This window comes from Tursiops truncatus, chromosome 1, assembly GCF_011762595.2.
Source record: "Tursiops truncatus isolate mTurTru1 chromosome 1, mTurTru1.mat.Y, whole genome shotgun sequence".
In the NCBI taxonomy this organism is placed as follows: domain Eukaryota; kingdom Metazoa; phylum Chordata; class Mammalia; order Artiodactyla; family Delphinidae; genus Tursiops; species Tursiops truncatus.
This window is the reverse complement of record NC_047034.1, coordinates 81,852,304-81,868,681: the sequence shown is the minus strand read 5'-3', so window position 1 is coordinate 81,868,681 and position 16,378 is coordinate 81,852,304. Positions and strand designations below refer to the sequence as shown.

At 45.3% G+C, this 16,378-nt stretch overlaps 1 protein-coding gene across 5 annotated transcripts in view; it reads left to right on the top strand.

Annotated features, from left to right (window-relative positions):
* The first annotated feature begins 1,700 nt into the window (after positions 1–1,700).
* Positions 1,701–16,378, top strand: part of MAB21L3 (mab-21 like 3) — a 47,109-nt gene continuing 32,431 nt past the window's right edge. For all 5 annotated transcript variants that reach the window (XR_004527689.2, XR_004527688.2, XR_004527690.2 and 2 more), the window contains exons 1-3: positions 1,701–1,837; positions 10,261–10,401; positions 13,193–13,484. Coding sequence is in view for 1 of the 5 variants with exons in the window: in XM_033861291.2 (XP_033717182.1) it covers positions 1,790–1,837; positions 10,261–10,401; positions 13,193–13,484 (481 nt within the window). In the remaining 4 variants the exon portion in view is untranslated. The remainder of the gene's footprint in view (positions 1,838–10,260; positions 10,402–13,192; positions 13,485–16,378) is intronic.

Below are 16,378 nucleotides of genomic sequence, written 5' to 3'. Positions count from 1 at the left end.
AAGAGAAGGCAAAAGAAAATTCTGAAATATTCGGGAACACTTGCTATCAAAAGAAGGAGGTTTAAAATTACAAATGGAAGAAAATGAAAAGGCGAGGCGGTATTGAGAAGGGGCGGCTTTACCATATTCATATCAGACTGCAGGTTCCCAGAGGGGAGCTGCAGAAGCTGGACGGAACCCCGGGATTATTAGTGAGGTGGGTGGAGCACGGAGCAGCCGGAGCTCCGATGTGGATGTGGCTTTCAGATGGTGCCAAGTTCGGGGAGATATGCGAATGCTGTGGTTACAGAACACAGAGCAGCCCGGGTGCCCAACGTGGTTGCTGAGCGCCCAGAGGATGCACTCAGAGGTGGGTTTGGGAAAAACACTTGCCTTTGCAACATTGCTCCGAATTGAGCTGGGCTCCCAGAAGTGCTCTAATACCTTTAGATCATCTGATAGCAGACTCTGATGTTTACCAGTTTCAGGGAGATCAAGCCATTGTGAAATTTTTTTTCTGTAATAAAACTAGCCCCAGCCAGCCAGACTGGGAATTTGCTGCCTGAGCTGTTTTCCAACATAGTTTTGCTGGCAAAACCAGATGTGAGTGTTTCCTCGGCTCTTGAGGAGGCTGTTTACACTGACTTTATTTTTACTGCTAGCTTTCAGGTGGGAAGAGGGAGATTTAAAGGTCAGCAGGTGAGCGGAAGGATCCTGTCCTGCCATTCCTGGGTGTGCTTCTGTGTGCCTGTGTGTGTCCATACGTGTGTGTGTGTGTGTATGTGCCTGTGTGTGTCCATGCCTGTGTGTGTATGTGCCTGTGTGTGTCCATGCCTGTGTGTGTGTGTATGTGCCTGTGTGTCCATGCCTGTGTGTGTGTATGTGCCTGTGTGTGTCCATGCCTGTGTGTGTGTCCATGCCTGTGTGTGTGTGCGTGTGCCTGTGTGTGTACATACCTGTGTGTGTGCCTGTGTGTGTCCATGCCTGTGTGTGTGTGTGTGTGCCTGTGTGTGTCCATGCCTGTGTGTGTGTGTGTGTGTGCCTGTGTGTGTCCATGCCTGTGTGTGTGCCTGTGTGTGTCCATACCTGTGTGTGTGTGTGCCTGTGTGTGTCCATGCCTGTGTGTGTGTATGTGCCTGTGTGTGTCCATGCCTGTGTGTGTGCGCCTGTGTGTGTCCATGCCTGTGTGTGTGTGTTTCCACATGCGAATTGTTGTGTCCTGATCGCTTGTTTGTAGGCATAATCATGGGTGCCAGGCTGGTTGTTTGGCAGTTTTGTTTATTGTAAAGAAGGTAAATCCATCTGTGGGGTTTTCTGGATTGGAGGGCAAGGGATATTTACTGTCAACAGGGTTAGAACAAGGAGATATAAGATACTGAGCTCAAAGGTGCATCTAGTGTCAGGATAAGAGCATAAATAGCTCGGAAGAAGCCAACTACAGGGCGTTTCCGTCTTGAATGGAACTTTTGAGTGGGAAATACAACTTGGAAAATTGCCCTTCGGTCAACACCCCAGTGAACAGAGCTAAATAGAGTAAAATTTGGCTGGACTCAAATGCAGTTTCATCAACTCTCCTTCAATTCTTTTTTTTTTTTTTTAATTTCCCAAAAGATGAAAGATGGATGCTCACAATTTGGAAATGAGAGCTTGAATGACGAATTGAGAAGGCAAGTCTGTGGTCCACATACACAGTCCCAGAGAAATTCAGCACCCAGAGACTAATATCACTGAGAAATCTATGCACAAGTGCTCTCTCTGCTGAGAGACAAACCAAGACTCTGCTGTTCTGCTCAGCATAGACCAAGAAGACATGAAATCCCTAATGGAAGGAAACTTAGAAGATTGCCTGCTGAATAAGGTAAGGACAGATACGGGTCTCTCCCATGCGCCCCTCCCACCCTCCCGCCCCACCAACCTTGATGCAGAAAGAATTTCAGCTTGTTTCCAAAGATACAGAAAATGCTCCTCAGGAACTCAAGACCATCACCCATAACAGTGTCCAGGGACTTACCATATTTCAGTCCTCTCTTTGAGGTTCTAGTGCAAGAGGTACATTGGAAATAGGATGTGGAAGGAAGAGTTAGAACTTGGGCTGGAACTCCAGCTCTGCCACTGATGCCTGGGTGGTCATGAGCAAGACACTTAACCTGTCTGAGCCTCAGTTTTCTTCTCTGTAAAATGGGAGTGATAATAGGATCTTAGTGGGGTCTTTGAAAAAGAGTAAATAAGAAAGCTCTTTGAAAACTGTAGAACTGCTAGATTAAAATATGTATGTATTACCACTATATTTTTAGAGTGCATCAATTAAGAACTAATTTAATTTCTTCTCTATAGAGTCATAGGCTCTTTGGATGTTAGAACTTGAAGGGACATTAAATATTATCTAGTTTAAGCCTTTCCATTTATAGCCAAAGCGATTAAGACACAGAGCCACCCTTAAAACTAAAACATTTAAACAAAGAGGCCCTAGTCTAGGGTTTTCATGCCTTTACGAGTAAACAGAGCAGAGTTCATTATTATAATGATAAGTCAAGTTGATTTCTTAGGCAAAACCATTAAGAGGGTAAATAGGGAAAACTTATCATAATAAAAATTATAGCAAACAAAATGATTTCTGCTTTTGGGGGCTATAAGTGGGAGGGGCGTTAGCTGGCATTTCCCCATTGTCCTGTGTTTTCTGAAAGAAAAAAATCCAAATATTTTAGCCTGGCATTCAAATAATACTTTATCTTTCTACTCTCTGCTTCCCTGCATCTTCAATCACAGAAATTCTAAACAAAAGCTCTCTATGTGGAATCCAGCCTGAGCATGTGTTTTCTTTGGCCCGCAGAGAATTTTTAAATTTTGTCAAATTTGTTACAAACATTTCAAAATAGTGAGATTTTGCATAGAAATCCAGCTTTCCATCCTCTCTGGAAAAAAAATCAGGTTATCTGGCAACCACAGGTCCCAGTTTCTTACCTGGCAGCCATGGGCTGGAGCTGAGTGTCTGTCCCACTGGAGGCTGCGGCACTGCTGGGGTCTGACATCTGCCTCCCCCCCCCGCCCCATGTGTGTCCCCTACTCCGCCCCATAGGTGGTTGAGTCTGACAGCCCTGTCCCACAAGAACTGTGCCCTGAGAAGGTCTCAGGCCAGAGCATCCCTCCCCCCAACCTGGGGAGATATCCTGTCTCTTCTTCATTTTTCTGGCTCATCCTCATCCTTCAAACTCAGCTCAGAGTCCACTTGCTCATGAAAGATTAATCTGACACCCCAACACAAAACGTTTGTGTCTTCCTGTGAACTCCCATCGTAATGATCACTGATCGTATTTATTTGGCGATCAATTGTATCTTGACTCCTGATGCCTTTCCTGTTGTTATCTTGGTGGCAACTTAAATAGTGTATCATTTTATTCTTTATAAGTTTCCAGAGGGAAGAACAGTGTCTCGGATATCTTTATTCCCTTTGAATTCACATAGTATCATTGCACGTATGTGGTCAGAAGTATCTTCAGGGCTCATTGAAGGTAATGCAAGACGAGTGTTAAAGGTGCTAGCAGGTTGAGGCCCTACAGTGTCTCATTTAATCAACAATCATGTGACACGTGCATATTGCCTCCATTTTAACAGAGGGGGAAGCAGGGCTCGTGCTGATTAAACAGCGTGTCCAAAGTCACACAGTTGGTGAAGATGCTGTGGTTTCAGCCTATTCTTTTTTTACACCAAACCACATTTCATCTGCTAAACCCTCTATATCACCATAAACACACACAGTGCAAAACACAGTGCCCAAAACACAGGTCCGGATGTGACCTGCTTAGTGAGAGAGAAATTTTGTGTTTGGGTATCTTTAAGGGTGACCCTATCTCACCTGCAGATTTTGCACATAACCCCAAAGGTAAAAGGAGGAAGTTCCCCATGCAGACAGCAAATGCTTAACATCACAAGCGCTACATAGAGATTTACTTATTTATTGAATTTTATTTTCAGCTGCATTGGATCTTCATTGCTGCACTCGGGCTTTCTCTAGTTGCAGTGAGCGGGGGCTGCTCTTCATGGCGGTGCGCAGGCTTCTCATTACAGTGGCTTCTCTTGTTGTGGAGCACGCGCTCTAGGCGCACAGGCTTCAGTAGTTGCAGCACACAGGCTCAGTAGTTGTGGCTCACAGGCTCTAGAGCGTAGGCTCAGTGGTTGTGGTGCACGGGCTTAGTTGCTCCACGGCATGTGGGATCTTCCCGGACCAGGGCTTGAACCCGTGTCCCCTGCATTGGCGGGCAGATTCTTAACCACTGTGCCACCAGGGAAGCCCACTACATAGAGATTTAAACAAGGTGCTGGAGGGGAAGAGAGCAGTGTGACCTCTGATGGGAGAGACGTTTCACAGAAAGAGTGATGACAAAGGCTTAGCACATGCGTAATGCATAGGGTTTTAACGAGTGGAGGAGAGGCCTTCCAGCTACTGGAACCCCATTCAAGCAGTTAGCGGTTTTCATTCCCAGTCTCCTTGTCCTTGGGGAGGCAGAGCAGTGCAGTGATTATGAACAAGGGCACCGCCTGGGTGTGGATTCCTGTTCTGTGACTTATTGACTCCGGGACCCCGGGTAAGTTATTACACTTTCTGAACTCCAGTGTCGTCCTCTGTAAAATGGGGATTATCACAGCATCCACCTTAAAGGCTTATCGGGAGTCTCAAAGGAGCGAACCCTTATAAAGTATCCTGCGCACAGCAGCACCTCACCAGTCTTAGCTCCACGGTGCTGCTGTTGCTATGGCTTCTGCTGTTGGGAGCTGCAAATATCCTGTGGGGCCCAAGCATTTGGTTCATGGAAGAATTAGTCTAAAAAGATGGAGAGTGTGATGTCTTATCTGTATGGATCACTGAATTTAAGTCTCCATGCCTTTAAATTATTAACCCCTGGAAGACAGAGACAGTCAGTGTCTGTGCCCCCCACCCCACCACTTTTTTAAACTGATTATTGGAGTTAATGCAATTCCAGAATTAAAAGTCTGACTTCCTGTTGTCCAGAAGGAAGGTCTCAGCCTTTTTCCCCAGTGGCACTCACCATGGATGACATTCGCATTGGCCACATGCTCCTGGGTGTGGCCAGGCCTGTGTGGCATTCCTGGTGCACTATTTAGCATACCCCCTACCTCCCTCTCAGGAAAGCATGTGGGAATACAAGTGAGTCAGACTGATGTAATTATAAGGAATAACCTTGAATTCTCAATAATTTTTATTTGAAACAGGAAATTGTTCACAAACTTGAGCTATTAATAGCAGCAAATGATGTGGGACAACAATGGGCCTGACGCTGTGCCCGGGGAGGTGGACATGCGTGTGGGCACACAGACAAGCCCTGGAGGGAGGCCCACAAAAAATGGATGGCAACCTTAAAGGTGCCAACAGTCTCTAATGACTGTTTCTGCGTAAACTCTGCTTAGTTAGAGTGACTAAATCTGTATGCTAAGGAGTGTGGCATAACTTTTGCAGGGTCAGTGCAATGCAGGGGTTGGATTAGATGATCTAACCACATCTAACATCATGGGCCTGGTTAATTTACCACAATTCATTTCTGCTTTTGCTCTGCCACACCCACAAATGCTTCCCTTTAGAAACAAAGTGTTTCTCTTTATTTATTTATTTTTTAAGACAAAGTCTCTTTTACTTATTTATTTATTTATTTATTTGGGCTACGTCGGACCCTAGTTGCAGCACACGAGATCTTCATTGCAGCTCACAGGTTCTTTCATTGTGGCACTAGGGCTTCTCTCTAGTTGTGGTGCACAGGCTCCAAAGCACGTGGGCTCTGCAGTTTGCGGCACGCAGTCTCTCTAGTTGAGGCGCACGGGCACAGTTGTTGCCACGCGTGGGCTTAGTTGCCCCTTGGCATGTGGGATCTTAGTTCCCTGACCAGGGATCGAACATGCATCCCCTGCATTGGAAGGCAGATTCTTTACCATTGGACCACCAGGGAAGTCCCAACCTTTGTGCATTGACCTAATCAGCAGAGGACGTGACTGAAACTTACACAGGCACTCAAGGTCAAGTTTGGACTGCATGAGGGAATTCCCTGGTGGTCCAGTGGTTAGGACTTGGCGCTTTCACTCTTAGGGCCCAGGTTCGATCTCTGGTCAGGGAAATAAGATGCCACAAGCCGCAGGGAGAGGCCAAAAAAAAAAAAAATTTGGACCAAATGGGCTTTGATCCATCTTCTTAAATTATCATATTTCCTCCTTAAGTTTGTTTCAAAGCTTTGCTGTGAAATAAATTTAGTGACAAGACTGCTTCAAGGTTACAACGGGTATCTTAGCTTGCTTCCTGAAGTTTGAGAGGCAACAAAGGGATTCTGACATTGGGCTGGCGACCGACCGTAGAGCCTCCTTCTTTCACCAGGGCCACTCCCTGTAAAGCTGCCTCAGGCCCCATTTCCTGCTTTTCCACACAGTGAAATGGAATCTTCTTACCCATAGGCATGGTCAGGACAAGCGGAGGGAAACAGCCTGGGGCTTCTGGGTTGTGGTTTAGACTGTGGGAGTGACAAGAGGTACGTGGGACTGAGCCTGGGAAACCCCCAGCCCAAACCCCTTTGGGGGCAGGTGAATAGCTCTGTGATCCTGTTTGCTAAGAACCAATGGCAGGAAGTGTATCCAGAGACATAGGCAGGAAGGGGCTGCCCATCACCTAACAGGAAAGCGGCTCCCCCTTGACTCCAGGGGCTTGGGTCCTGGGGCAGGCCTGTCCAAGGCAGGGCTCTCCCTCCGCAGCCCTGGTTAAGCCCTGCATCACTGTCCGACCCCTGCTGTGTCGCCCTAACGTGTCTGCGGCATGCCAGAGCAGTCAGTGTTGCGGCATGTCAGAACAACTTTGGACTTGTTATTTCATGAACTCCAAACTGAGGGCATGGTCAGGTTCAGAAAGAGGATAAAGGTAGGTATTATTTCTGGAACTCCTAGTTGAGGGTGTAGCAGTGTGACAGAAAGAAGAGTTGGGGAACCTGGGCATTAGGTCTAGTCATACTGCTAAGTACCAGTGTGATATTAGGAGGGCCACCGTGTCACTCTGGCCTTCTGTAAAAGGATACCAGACAAGGTGATTTCTGAGGCTCTTCCAATTCTAAGATCCTGGGTTTAAATTGCCGCCAAAGTGACAGATAAAGAAAATTAAAACCAGAATTTGTGGCTCTAGGCCCAGAAAAGTATTTCCTTATTCTGACTTTTATCTTCACACGTCAGAACAGGTCATAAAGAGGAATAATGAATGAGAAATTATAGGTGTCTTCTAAGGGGTGTCTGAACTTGTCCTGCCGGTAAGAAAATTCTCCCATCAAATGGCAGCATAATTTGTAGATGAGGTTCACAATGGAGAACTGTTCCCACTAGGTGCGCGCGCGCGCGCGCACACACACACACACACACACACACACACACACACACACACACTTTCAAGCTTTTATCAGTTAAAAATCATTTGATAGTATCAATACGGTAATGAATCTTTCATTAGTTTATTAACATAGGAAACAAAATGTATCTGCATATATAGAGTCACCACTGTGTTACTAACAGTCAAGTTCTATGGACTCACATCAGTGGACTTGGAAGATTTGGGAAATTAGCCTTAGTCCTCAACACATTCTGAGAACTTCACTATTCAAGATTACTATTTCCCAACCATTCTGACTGCAGCGTTCTATCTAGTTAGCCCTTGTCTTACTTTTTCCCAGTATTCCTGATCAGATGTCTGGCCCCTGAACTTGTCCAATGTCCCCTAATCTACCAAACTGGCTTCATCCATTCTCGGCCCAGGCTCGAAAACATGGCCCTCCACTGATCTCTTCCCTTGCTCTCCTCCAGATCTTGCCAGCAAACTCTAGTCTCAGCACTTCCACTGTTACCCCTGGAGGGCCGGGAGGTACTGGACAACCTCTTATAAATGAGCCCACTGGTATCCCACAGCCTCATGCACCCAGAGCTGAGTCTTGGTACTGCCTGGCAACCGTTACCCATGTGCCCAAATGGCCCCTCATCCCTTAGAGAAGCTATTGCCAATGTCTGTCACCCTGAAGTCCCCTGCCTCCCTCTTCTCACCTCACTCTCAACGCACTGCCTTGTCTCCTGCTGACGTCAGGCAGGAAATCTCTATGCTTTTACCTGCATTTGCACCCATCTTCTTTTCCTTCTGACGCACGGAGACGAGCTCCTCACCAGGTTTCTGGACTTCCACAATGCTTTCTGGCTGGGAAACCCTTGCTCAGGGGTTTTGCTCTCTGCCTTCTTCCTTCTTCACCGGCTCTTTTCTCTCAGCATCTAAACATGTTCGAACCTGTGTGTCCTTTTGAAAAAACCCGTTGCTGTCCTTGTTTTTGTTTTTTCCTTCCCCCAGCCAGGCTTGCGGGAGGAGTCGCTTACCTCTGACTTCACTTGCTGGTTTCCCATTCTCTCTAAACCCACTGCCATCTGGCTTGACGCCCACGGTTTCCCCAAACACATCAGTCCTGTTCTAGTTACCAAACTCTACGGGCATTTGGGGGGCCTTATCTCACTCAGCCAGTTACTGCTGACTTTGTTCTTGAAATTCTTCTTCCTTTATTTTCAAGACCTCTCACCGTTTGTTCTCCCACCTCACCATTCTCCTCCAAGGCAACGTCTGCTCCAACAAAGTAGAAACAATTGCAGTTCTCCCCTTGTGCTCCTTGTGTTAAGTATCTACCATTTTCTCTTTCTAGAACAACCTTCTCTTTCTAGCTAACTCCTGCTAACCTTTCAAGATACAACTCTGATATACCATGCCTTCAGGAAGGCCTCCAGGCTAGATGCAGTTTCCCTTTTTTGTGTACCCTTAGCATCCTTTGCAAACCTATACTTAGCACTAATGGCTGTAATTTTAATTTCCAGTTTATTGGTCTTGCTTTGTCATCTTATCTGTCAACCTCTTGACAACACTGTAGGCACAGAACCTGGCATGAAGTGGATGTTCAACAAAAATTGGTCAAATGGAATTGAATCCCAGCACATCAGAGAAGTCCTACACTGGAGAGACCCTTAATTATGCTTCTACAAGCATTTGCCTTTATTTGGGGCATGGCAAATGACCTGCCCCTCTCTGTGACTACCTTCTCTCTTCCACTTACATACTCCAAAAGATGCAGAATCTTCATAGTTTACAGATGCTCAAAAAAGCTACCCTTTGTCCCTTCTCCCATGATGAATGCTCTGAGATGAACACACGGAGAGGGGTGGCTGGCTGCTGGTGGCAAGAAGATGATATTACAAGCTAGTATAGACCTGATCATCGTACTTAAGGTCATATAAGACACACGCTCTGCAGCATCTCTGAGGGAGACCCTTATCAAACACCAGCCTGCAGGTGCCTCCGGAGCAACGTAACAAAGAGCCCCTTCCAGTTCTTGGAGACTTGCCGTGCAGAGTCAGAAGAGACATCAGTGCACGCCTTTTCTTAAGGGTCTAGGAGCCAAAGGACGGGGTGAGCGCAGGGGAGAAGGGAACCATCATGTATTGATGACATACAGAAGACGATCCGCCGCATGTTCACGTGCCTTAGACTATTTTATATTCACCAACCCGGACAGCAGGCATTCTTATCCCATGTTAGACTCTCACCATGGTTCACAAAACCCTGTGGGATGGCCTGGCCCCCACCATCCTTTCCAAGTTCATCTCCTATCACCCTCCTTCTTCTTTTTCTATAACCACAGCAAAGGCCTCCTTGCTGGCCCTTGAGCCTTGCCAAGCTTGCTCCTGCTTTAGGGGCCTTGGAATTTGCTTTCCCAAGCTGTCATCAGGGCTCGCTCAAATCTCACCTCCTTCGAGAGGCCTTCCCTGGCCACCAGTCTAAAATAGCAGCCCCTTTATTCTCTAGTCCCTTATCCTATTGTATTGTTCTTCTTGGGACTTATACCTGATCTTACATTATACATATGTGTGTACACATATATGTATGTGTGTTTGTGTGTATGTATGTATGTATACACACACACATACGCATGTGTCCTGTATTTTCAACTAGAAAGCAAGTATCTCTATCTTGTTCGCTGCTGTCCTGCTCACTGTCATGCGAGGACCTAGAAAGCACCTACCGCAAGGCAGGTACTACATAAATATTGAGCAACGCTTCTATTTCAGAAGAGAACACTGAGGCACCAACGAGTGTCATCAGACCTAAGTTCATCTCTCCCGGAGCTCTTGGAAGGGCAGGATTTTCTGAGCTGTGCCCTGTCTCGTCACTTCCTTGGGGCTTGATCCGGGAATAACGGCCTTTGCTGATCCTTTCACACCCAGGTGGACTTGAGGCGCCAGTGGATTTCCCAGACGGTGGAAGAGGTGCAGAAAATTGTCCATCGTCTGACCACAGAAATCAGCTACCAAGACATTCGATTTCAAGCCGTGCTTTACTCTGACACGTACAATGAGAACATTAAGGTACGTGGGTCACTTGGCTCTAAGTGCCCACCCAGCGAGCCAGGAAACGGGGGCGTGGTCTCAGCATGTGTCAGGCACTCGCACCACTAAGATTACTAACAAGATCTCTTAGTATTTACCACTTACACCCATTGCATAGATGTTACATTCCTACTTTACAGATGATAAAAATGGAGGCTTAAAAAAGTCAAATGACTTGATCAAGTCATATTAGGCACTAAAACCAGAACTCCACCTGTGCTTCTGATTCCAAAGCATGTTCCACTGTACCAATTAAAGTTCAGTTAAGCACACATTCATTTATTAAGCACCCATTTAATAGATTGGGGACTGGGTACAGGGAACTCAAGGCATTGGTGAGAAAAGAGTTGAAAGTGATAGTGGATGGGCTACAGGTGGGGCAAGGAAGAAACTGGAAGAGGTGGCCCTTAGGAACTGCAGGAGCAGCCTGGCAACTCTGTTCCTGCTGAGGAATCCCACAGAGCTCTAAACCCCCAGGGCCCGTGTGTGACAACCAGCATTCATGCAACATTGTAGTGTGGGCAAAGCCAGTCTCACAGAAATGATCTCACCCAAACCTGCACACAACCTAGTGGAACAGACATTATGGTTTGCTCCCTTTTAGAGATGAGAGAAATGAGGCTCTGAATCATTCTGAATCTCTGTGTTCCTTTATCTTGATTTTTCTTGTGACACACAAGAACCTCTTTCATATAAGTATTAAACTTATGTGTATGCATGCCCCAGCTCTCACACGAGACCGTAAGTTCCTTGCTCATAAGGATCATGTTTCTTGCTTGCTCCCTTCCTAGCACCCAGCATAGTGTGTGGCCCATGATAGACACTCAACTTCTGTTGAATGAATGAGGAATCAAAAGAATTGGTACCTGAACGAAAGACCATTGCTAGTCCAGGACATTTCAAGTTTGGTGGGTACAAGGGCCACCCACAAGATGCTGGGACTTGTGGATTTGGGGACAGAATCAGACTTTAAGAAATTTACTCCAGGATGAAAATTATAAAATTAGATTGGATCCTGGAATGTCAGAACATCATCTGCCCACCTCTACTACCTTGCCAACCTAAACAGGACAAATATAGGCAAGTGACTAGGAATAGAAACATAACACCACTTTTCCTAGAGATATATCTGGAGAAATTTCCTTCTGTGGTCGCACTTAGAATTCATAGCTTAAAGTATATCTTGCATTTATATACACTGTATCCTGCATATTATATAAGTTTTGAAAATAGTTACAGTGGGGCATATAAAAATGCTTTTATTTTATCTTGGCCCAAATTCAATAAGCATTTATTAACCACCATTTTTGTGACTAATAACATGATAGTTGTGTTCTTGGATTCATATGAAAGTGGGTTCAAAAAATGTATAGATTTGGGGGTTTTTGTTTGTTTTTGTTTGTTTGTTTTGGCCACGCCACACAGCATGCAGGATCTTAGTTCCCCGAACAAGGATGGAACCCGTGCCCCCTGCAGTGGAAGCGCAGAGTCTTAACCACTGGACCGCCAGGGAAGTCCCCCAAACTATATAGATTTTAAAGGCCATAGTTTAGATCCCCCCTCCCTTGTTTTAATCCCACCACATTTCAATGGACACCAGAAGTCACGTGCACCCATCATCTAAACATCCATACTACTGTTCCATGAAAATGAGGCAGAATGAGTTATTGCTGATTTCGGTGTTCACCCCTGAATTCGCCACTGACTGGTCCCTGGGCAAAGGTTATTGAAATTCCACTGTCAGAACTTTCCGTGGAGAGGAGGTGGCTCTTCCAGTGTATAGCTGAGTGATGGGGCAACATGCAGGGTGGAGTGGGCTGCTGTGTGATGTGATTAAAGGTCATTTCCCTTTGGTGGTACTGCACTGTGGACTAATTTGTTCTATCTCTTGGACTATTGGCCTGACCACTGCTTTCCCGGTTCCTGTAGAAACAGAGTAAGTAGATTCTTAGTGTTTACTTCTTCCCATTAAACTTAGAATCATCTCAATAGCTCACCTTGTCTCAACAAGCAGGATTTCATGTCACCTGTGATTCTGTAAGGATTAGTCATTAACACTGTCTGTGGGTCATCAGTACAAGCAAAAAGAAAGGGAGGCATTTTGCAGAATTCTTTCACGTCCTCTCCCATCTCTTCCCACCCTTAATTCATACCGGATCTTTCACCCATCCCGGGCCGGGTCATTGATTCTTGACTAAGAACCAGCTCAGGAGAGACAATTAACCATTGAACAAGCAATTGGAAGACCTAAAGTCAAGTTCTGGCTCTACCACTGACTGGCTGTGTGTCCCTGGGGAGACTTGGAGCCCCTCTGAGCCTCAGATTCCTCATCTGGGAAATGTTAGCAAAGCCTACCTCATGTGTAGCTGTGAACATGAGATAGGCTAATGCACAAGAATCGCAGTGCTTGGTAGGTGCAGAAAGCAGTGACTACTAGTTCCCCTCCCTGCTTTTTGTCCCCCTCCCCTCAAGCTTTAGGTGCCTCTAGAGTTCCGGGTCCACTTCACTCTTTTTCCTTGCAGATCCATGAAACCCAGGCCTCACTGAGTTAATTTCTTTGCCCGAAGCGTTACAATGGGCTAGTGGCACAACAGAGACGGAATCCTCTGCCAGCAGGCGGGCAGGTGGGCGCAGTTCTGTCCTCCTTGTCACATTGCTAAGGGTTGAGTGGTTAACTGAGCGGCCTGGGTCAGCAGGGCGGCTCCCTGAGGGCTTGTCGCCTCCCGAGTCTATGAACTCACACTCCTTCTCCCTCCTTTCCTAACCCCAGGTTTTGGCCCCCACCCAGCTCCTCATCACAGTCCCCATGAGAGGCCTGGCCGGGTACAGGGAGGCCCGGCAGCAGCGCTGGCGCTACTACACCCTGCAGGGCGCCCGGCTGCCCTGCCCCCTGCGGGACCCAGAGGGCCTGCAGCAGTGGCTGGAGGTGGAGCAGTTTCTGAAGAGCCTGTGGCAGTGGCACGAGGCAGATGTGAACATTGACGGAGACATTGTGCCCGCCAAGGTCCTCCAGGTGTTCCGGAAACTGGTCGAAAACGCAATTGAAACCTGTCACCTGTCAGGTGAGCCGATCAGGAAATGTACAAGGAAAATGTCTGGCATTTCCATTTTCCTCTAAAAATACCCCTCTGCTTGGGTGTTTCCTGAAGCTCACGCCCCTAGATTGAGGATACAATCATGTGCTTTTTACATCTGTCTAATCCCCATAATATGAATTAGCTCTTTTTTATGCTGTGACACACAGAATGGAATTCATACTCACAACACACTTCCGTGGCCTCAAGAGATTACTGCCCTGGCGTAGATAAGACAGTCTTTGGGTTAGGCACCGTTTCCAAGATGTTAGCTTCAAAACCTGGGTACTTTCGCAAATTACTCATCAACCTCAGATCTTTGTTATTAGCACATTTCCACTACAACAGCCTCCAACTGACTGCAGTATTCCAGTGTGCTGGGACAGCACATCTGGGAACCACCGACATACCAAAATACAAAAAGCCAGAAGCCATAAGGAACTGATTATGTTTGACAACCCCAAAATCTTTTTTTTTCTTTCCTTTTTTTTGAAGTATAGTGGATTTACAATGTTGTGTTCGTTTCCAGTGTATTGAGTATAGTTCCCTGTGCTATACAGTAGGTCCTTGTTGGTTATCTATTTTATAAGTAGTGTATATATGTTAAGCCCAAACTCCTAATCTATCCCTCCCCACACCCCTTTCACCCTTGGTAACCATAAGTTTGTTTTCTATGTCTATGGGTCTATTTCTGTTTTGTAAATAAGTTCATTTATATCTTTTTTTTTTTTTTTTTTTTTAGATTCCACATATAAGTGATATATGTCTTTGGCTTACTTCACTTAGTATGATAATCTCTAGGTCCGTCCATGTTGCTGCAAATTATTCATTCTGTTTTACGGCCGAGCAATATTTCATTATATATATATATATATATATATATATATATATACACACACACCACATCTTCTTTATCTATTCATCTGTTGATGGACATTTAGGTTGCCTCCATGCCTTGGCTCTTGTAAATAGTGCTGCAATGAACATTGGGGTGCATGAATCTTTTCGAATTATAATTTTCTCACAACCCCAAAATCCTAAGCTACTGTACAGTGTAGCATATGTGCACACCTGCCCACACACATGTTTCTGTTCACACAGAGTAAAAAGGTGAATTTCAAACTGGGAAAATGGCTAATTTCCTTAATTATAAAAGAGTATTTATAAACCAATAAGAAAAGCTATGAGCAGACCAATAGAAATACTGACCGAAAAGCACGGCTCACAGAAAAAGAATGTAAATGGCTAGTAAACATAAAAAATGCTCCATCTAACATACATTCCAAGAAATATACATTAAAACACCTAGTAGGCTGACATATAATCATGCTCCGTGCAGGAGTGAGTATGGTTAAATAGGCATTTTCATGCATTGTTCTTGGAAGTGTAAATTGGTACCTCCGTTTTCAAAGGGCAGCTAGTCCATTTTTGTTTTTGTTACGTGCTTACTCGGCAATTCAACAATTCCAGTTCTAAAGATACATTCCTACAGATACACAAAGAAATATGCATGAGGATATCTACTGAATTGGCTTTGTAATAGTAAGTCATTAGGAATCATCTGATGGCTAACAAAGGAAAACTGACTTCATCGATTATGCTACCTCTGCCTAGTGGACTATTACGCGGCCTTTAAAAAGCACGAGGTGTGTCGATAATGGATTGGAGCCCCACACCCCCTGTCTATGCAACACCGTTCACACTCCATGTGCATATCAGGGTGTGTTTCTCCGAGAAGACTTGTATTTGATTTTTCCTGGTACTCTCAGAAGTACCATCTTACCTAGATGATTTGGGAAAGTAAACATCCAGGCCCTAAACACAGGATGGTGACTAATGCCTTTGAAATTCTAGGGAGGAGGGAAGCGCTTGGTTTTTGTTGTTGTTTGTATTAAATCAACTATCCAGAGCCCAGGAGAAAATCTGTCTATTTCTCTTAGTTCATAATTTCCCTCAAGGTACAGCTTTTCCTGATTCCAGGCTTGTGAGGCTTACCACCTAGCATAAGCCCCAGCCTCAGCCCGTTAGACCTCCTCTCCTCCTCTCTGTGCAGTTTCTATACACAGAAGCTGTAAGTACCGAGGCTTAACGCCATGAGGGTATTTTGGCAATTCTCCCACTTAGTACTTTCCTGGGTAGGTGTTCTTGCTTCACTGCTAGTTTCAAATGATTCTCCTACTTTCTGGCAGTCTCATTACATACAAATAATGTTTTTAAACTTTTATATGTCTTATTGGCAGTGGGTTTGGGGATCTCCAATCCAACATGTGACTTTAACAGAAATCCCTCCTTTTCATTTCCCTTTTAAAATACTTTGTTGACTTTTGCATTTGCATATATTTCTCATTGGTGGAGTAAATTGAAGTAAAAGATAAATTAGAATTAAAAAAAGAATGGGGTGTGTGTGGTGTATATATGCACACACAGAGTTATGAAAAATGCCTGTGCAACATAATTAAGTGAAAAACCAAATTGCTGAATAATATGCAACTCCACTTGTAAAGAAAGAAGAGGATCTGCATGTACTTTTGCTTGTCTAGACAGAATAGTTCTGAAAGATTCTGTAATGGAAATAGCTCGCGTTGAATGGACTGTTACCATGTAGAGGGTGCGTTCATGGATTATTTCATTTAATACTCATAGCAACCCTGTTAGAGTGAGGATCATTTTTCTAACTGTTGTACAGACAAGAAAACTGAGATTTAGAGAGATTAAGAAACAGGCCAAAGGTCACACACCGAGTTGGCAGAGTAGGCGAAGCAGGGTGTGGGCCAGGCAGGCTGGGGCCAACATGTGCTCACCTCCTCACTCTGCGACACTGTTAATGGTGAAAGTGCATATAAGAGGTTCAAACTGGGCCAGGTTGATGAGGTACTTTCAGT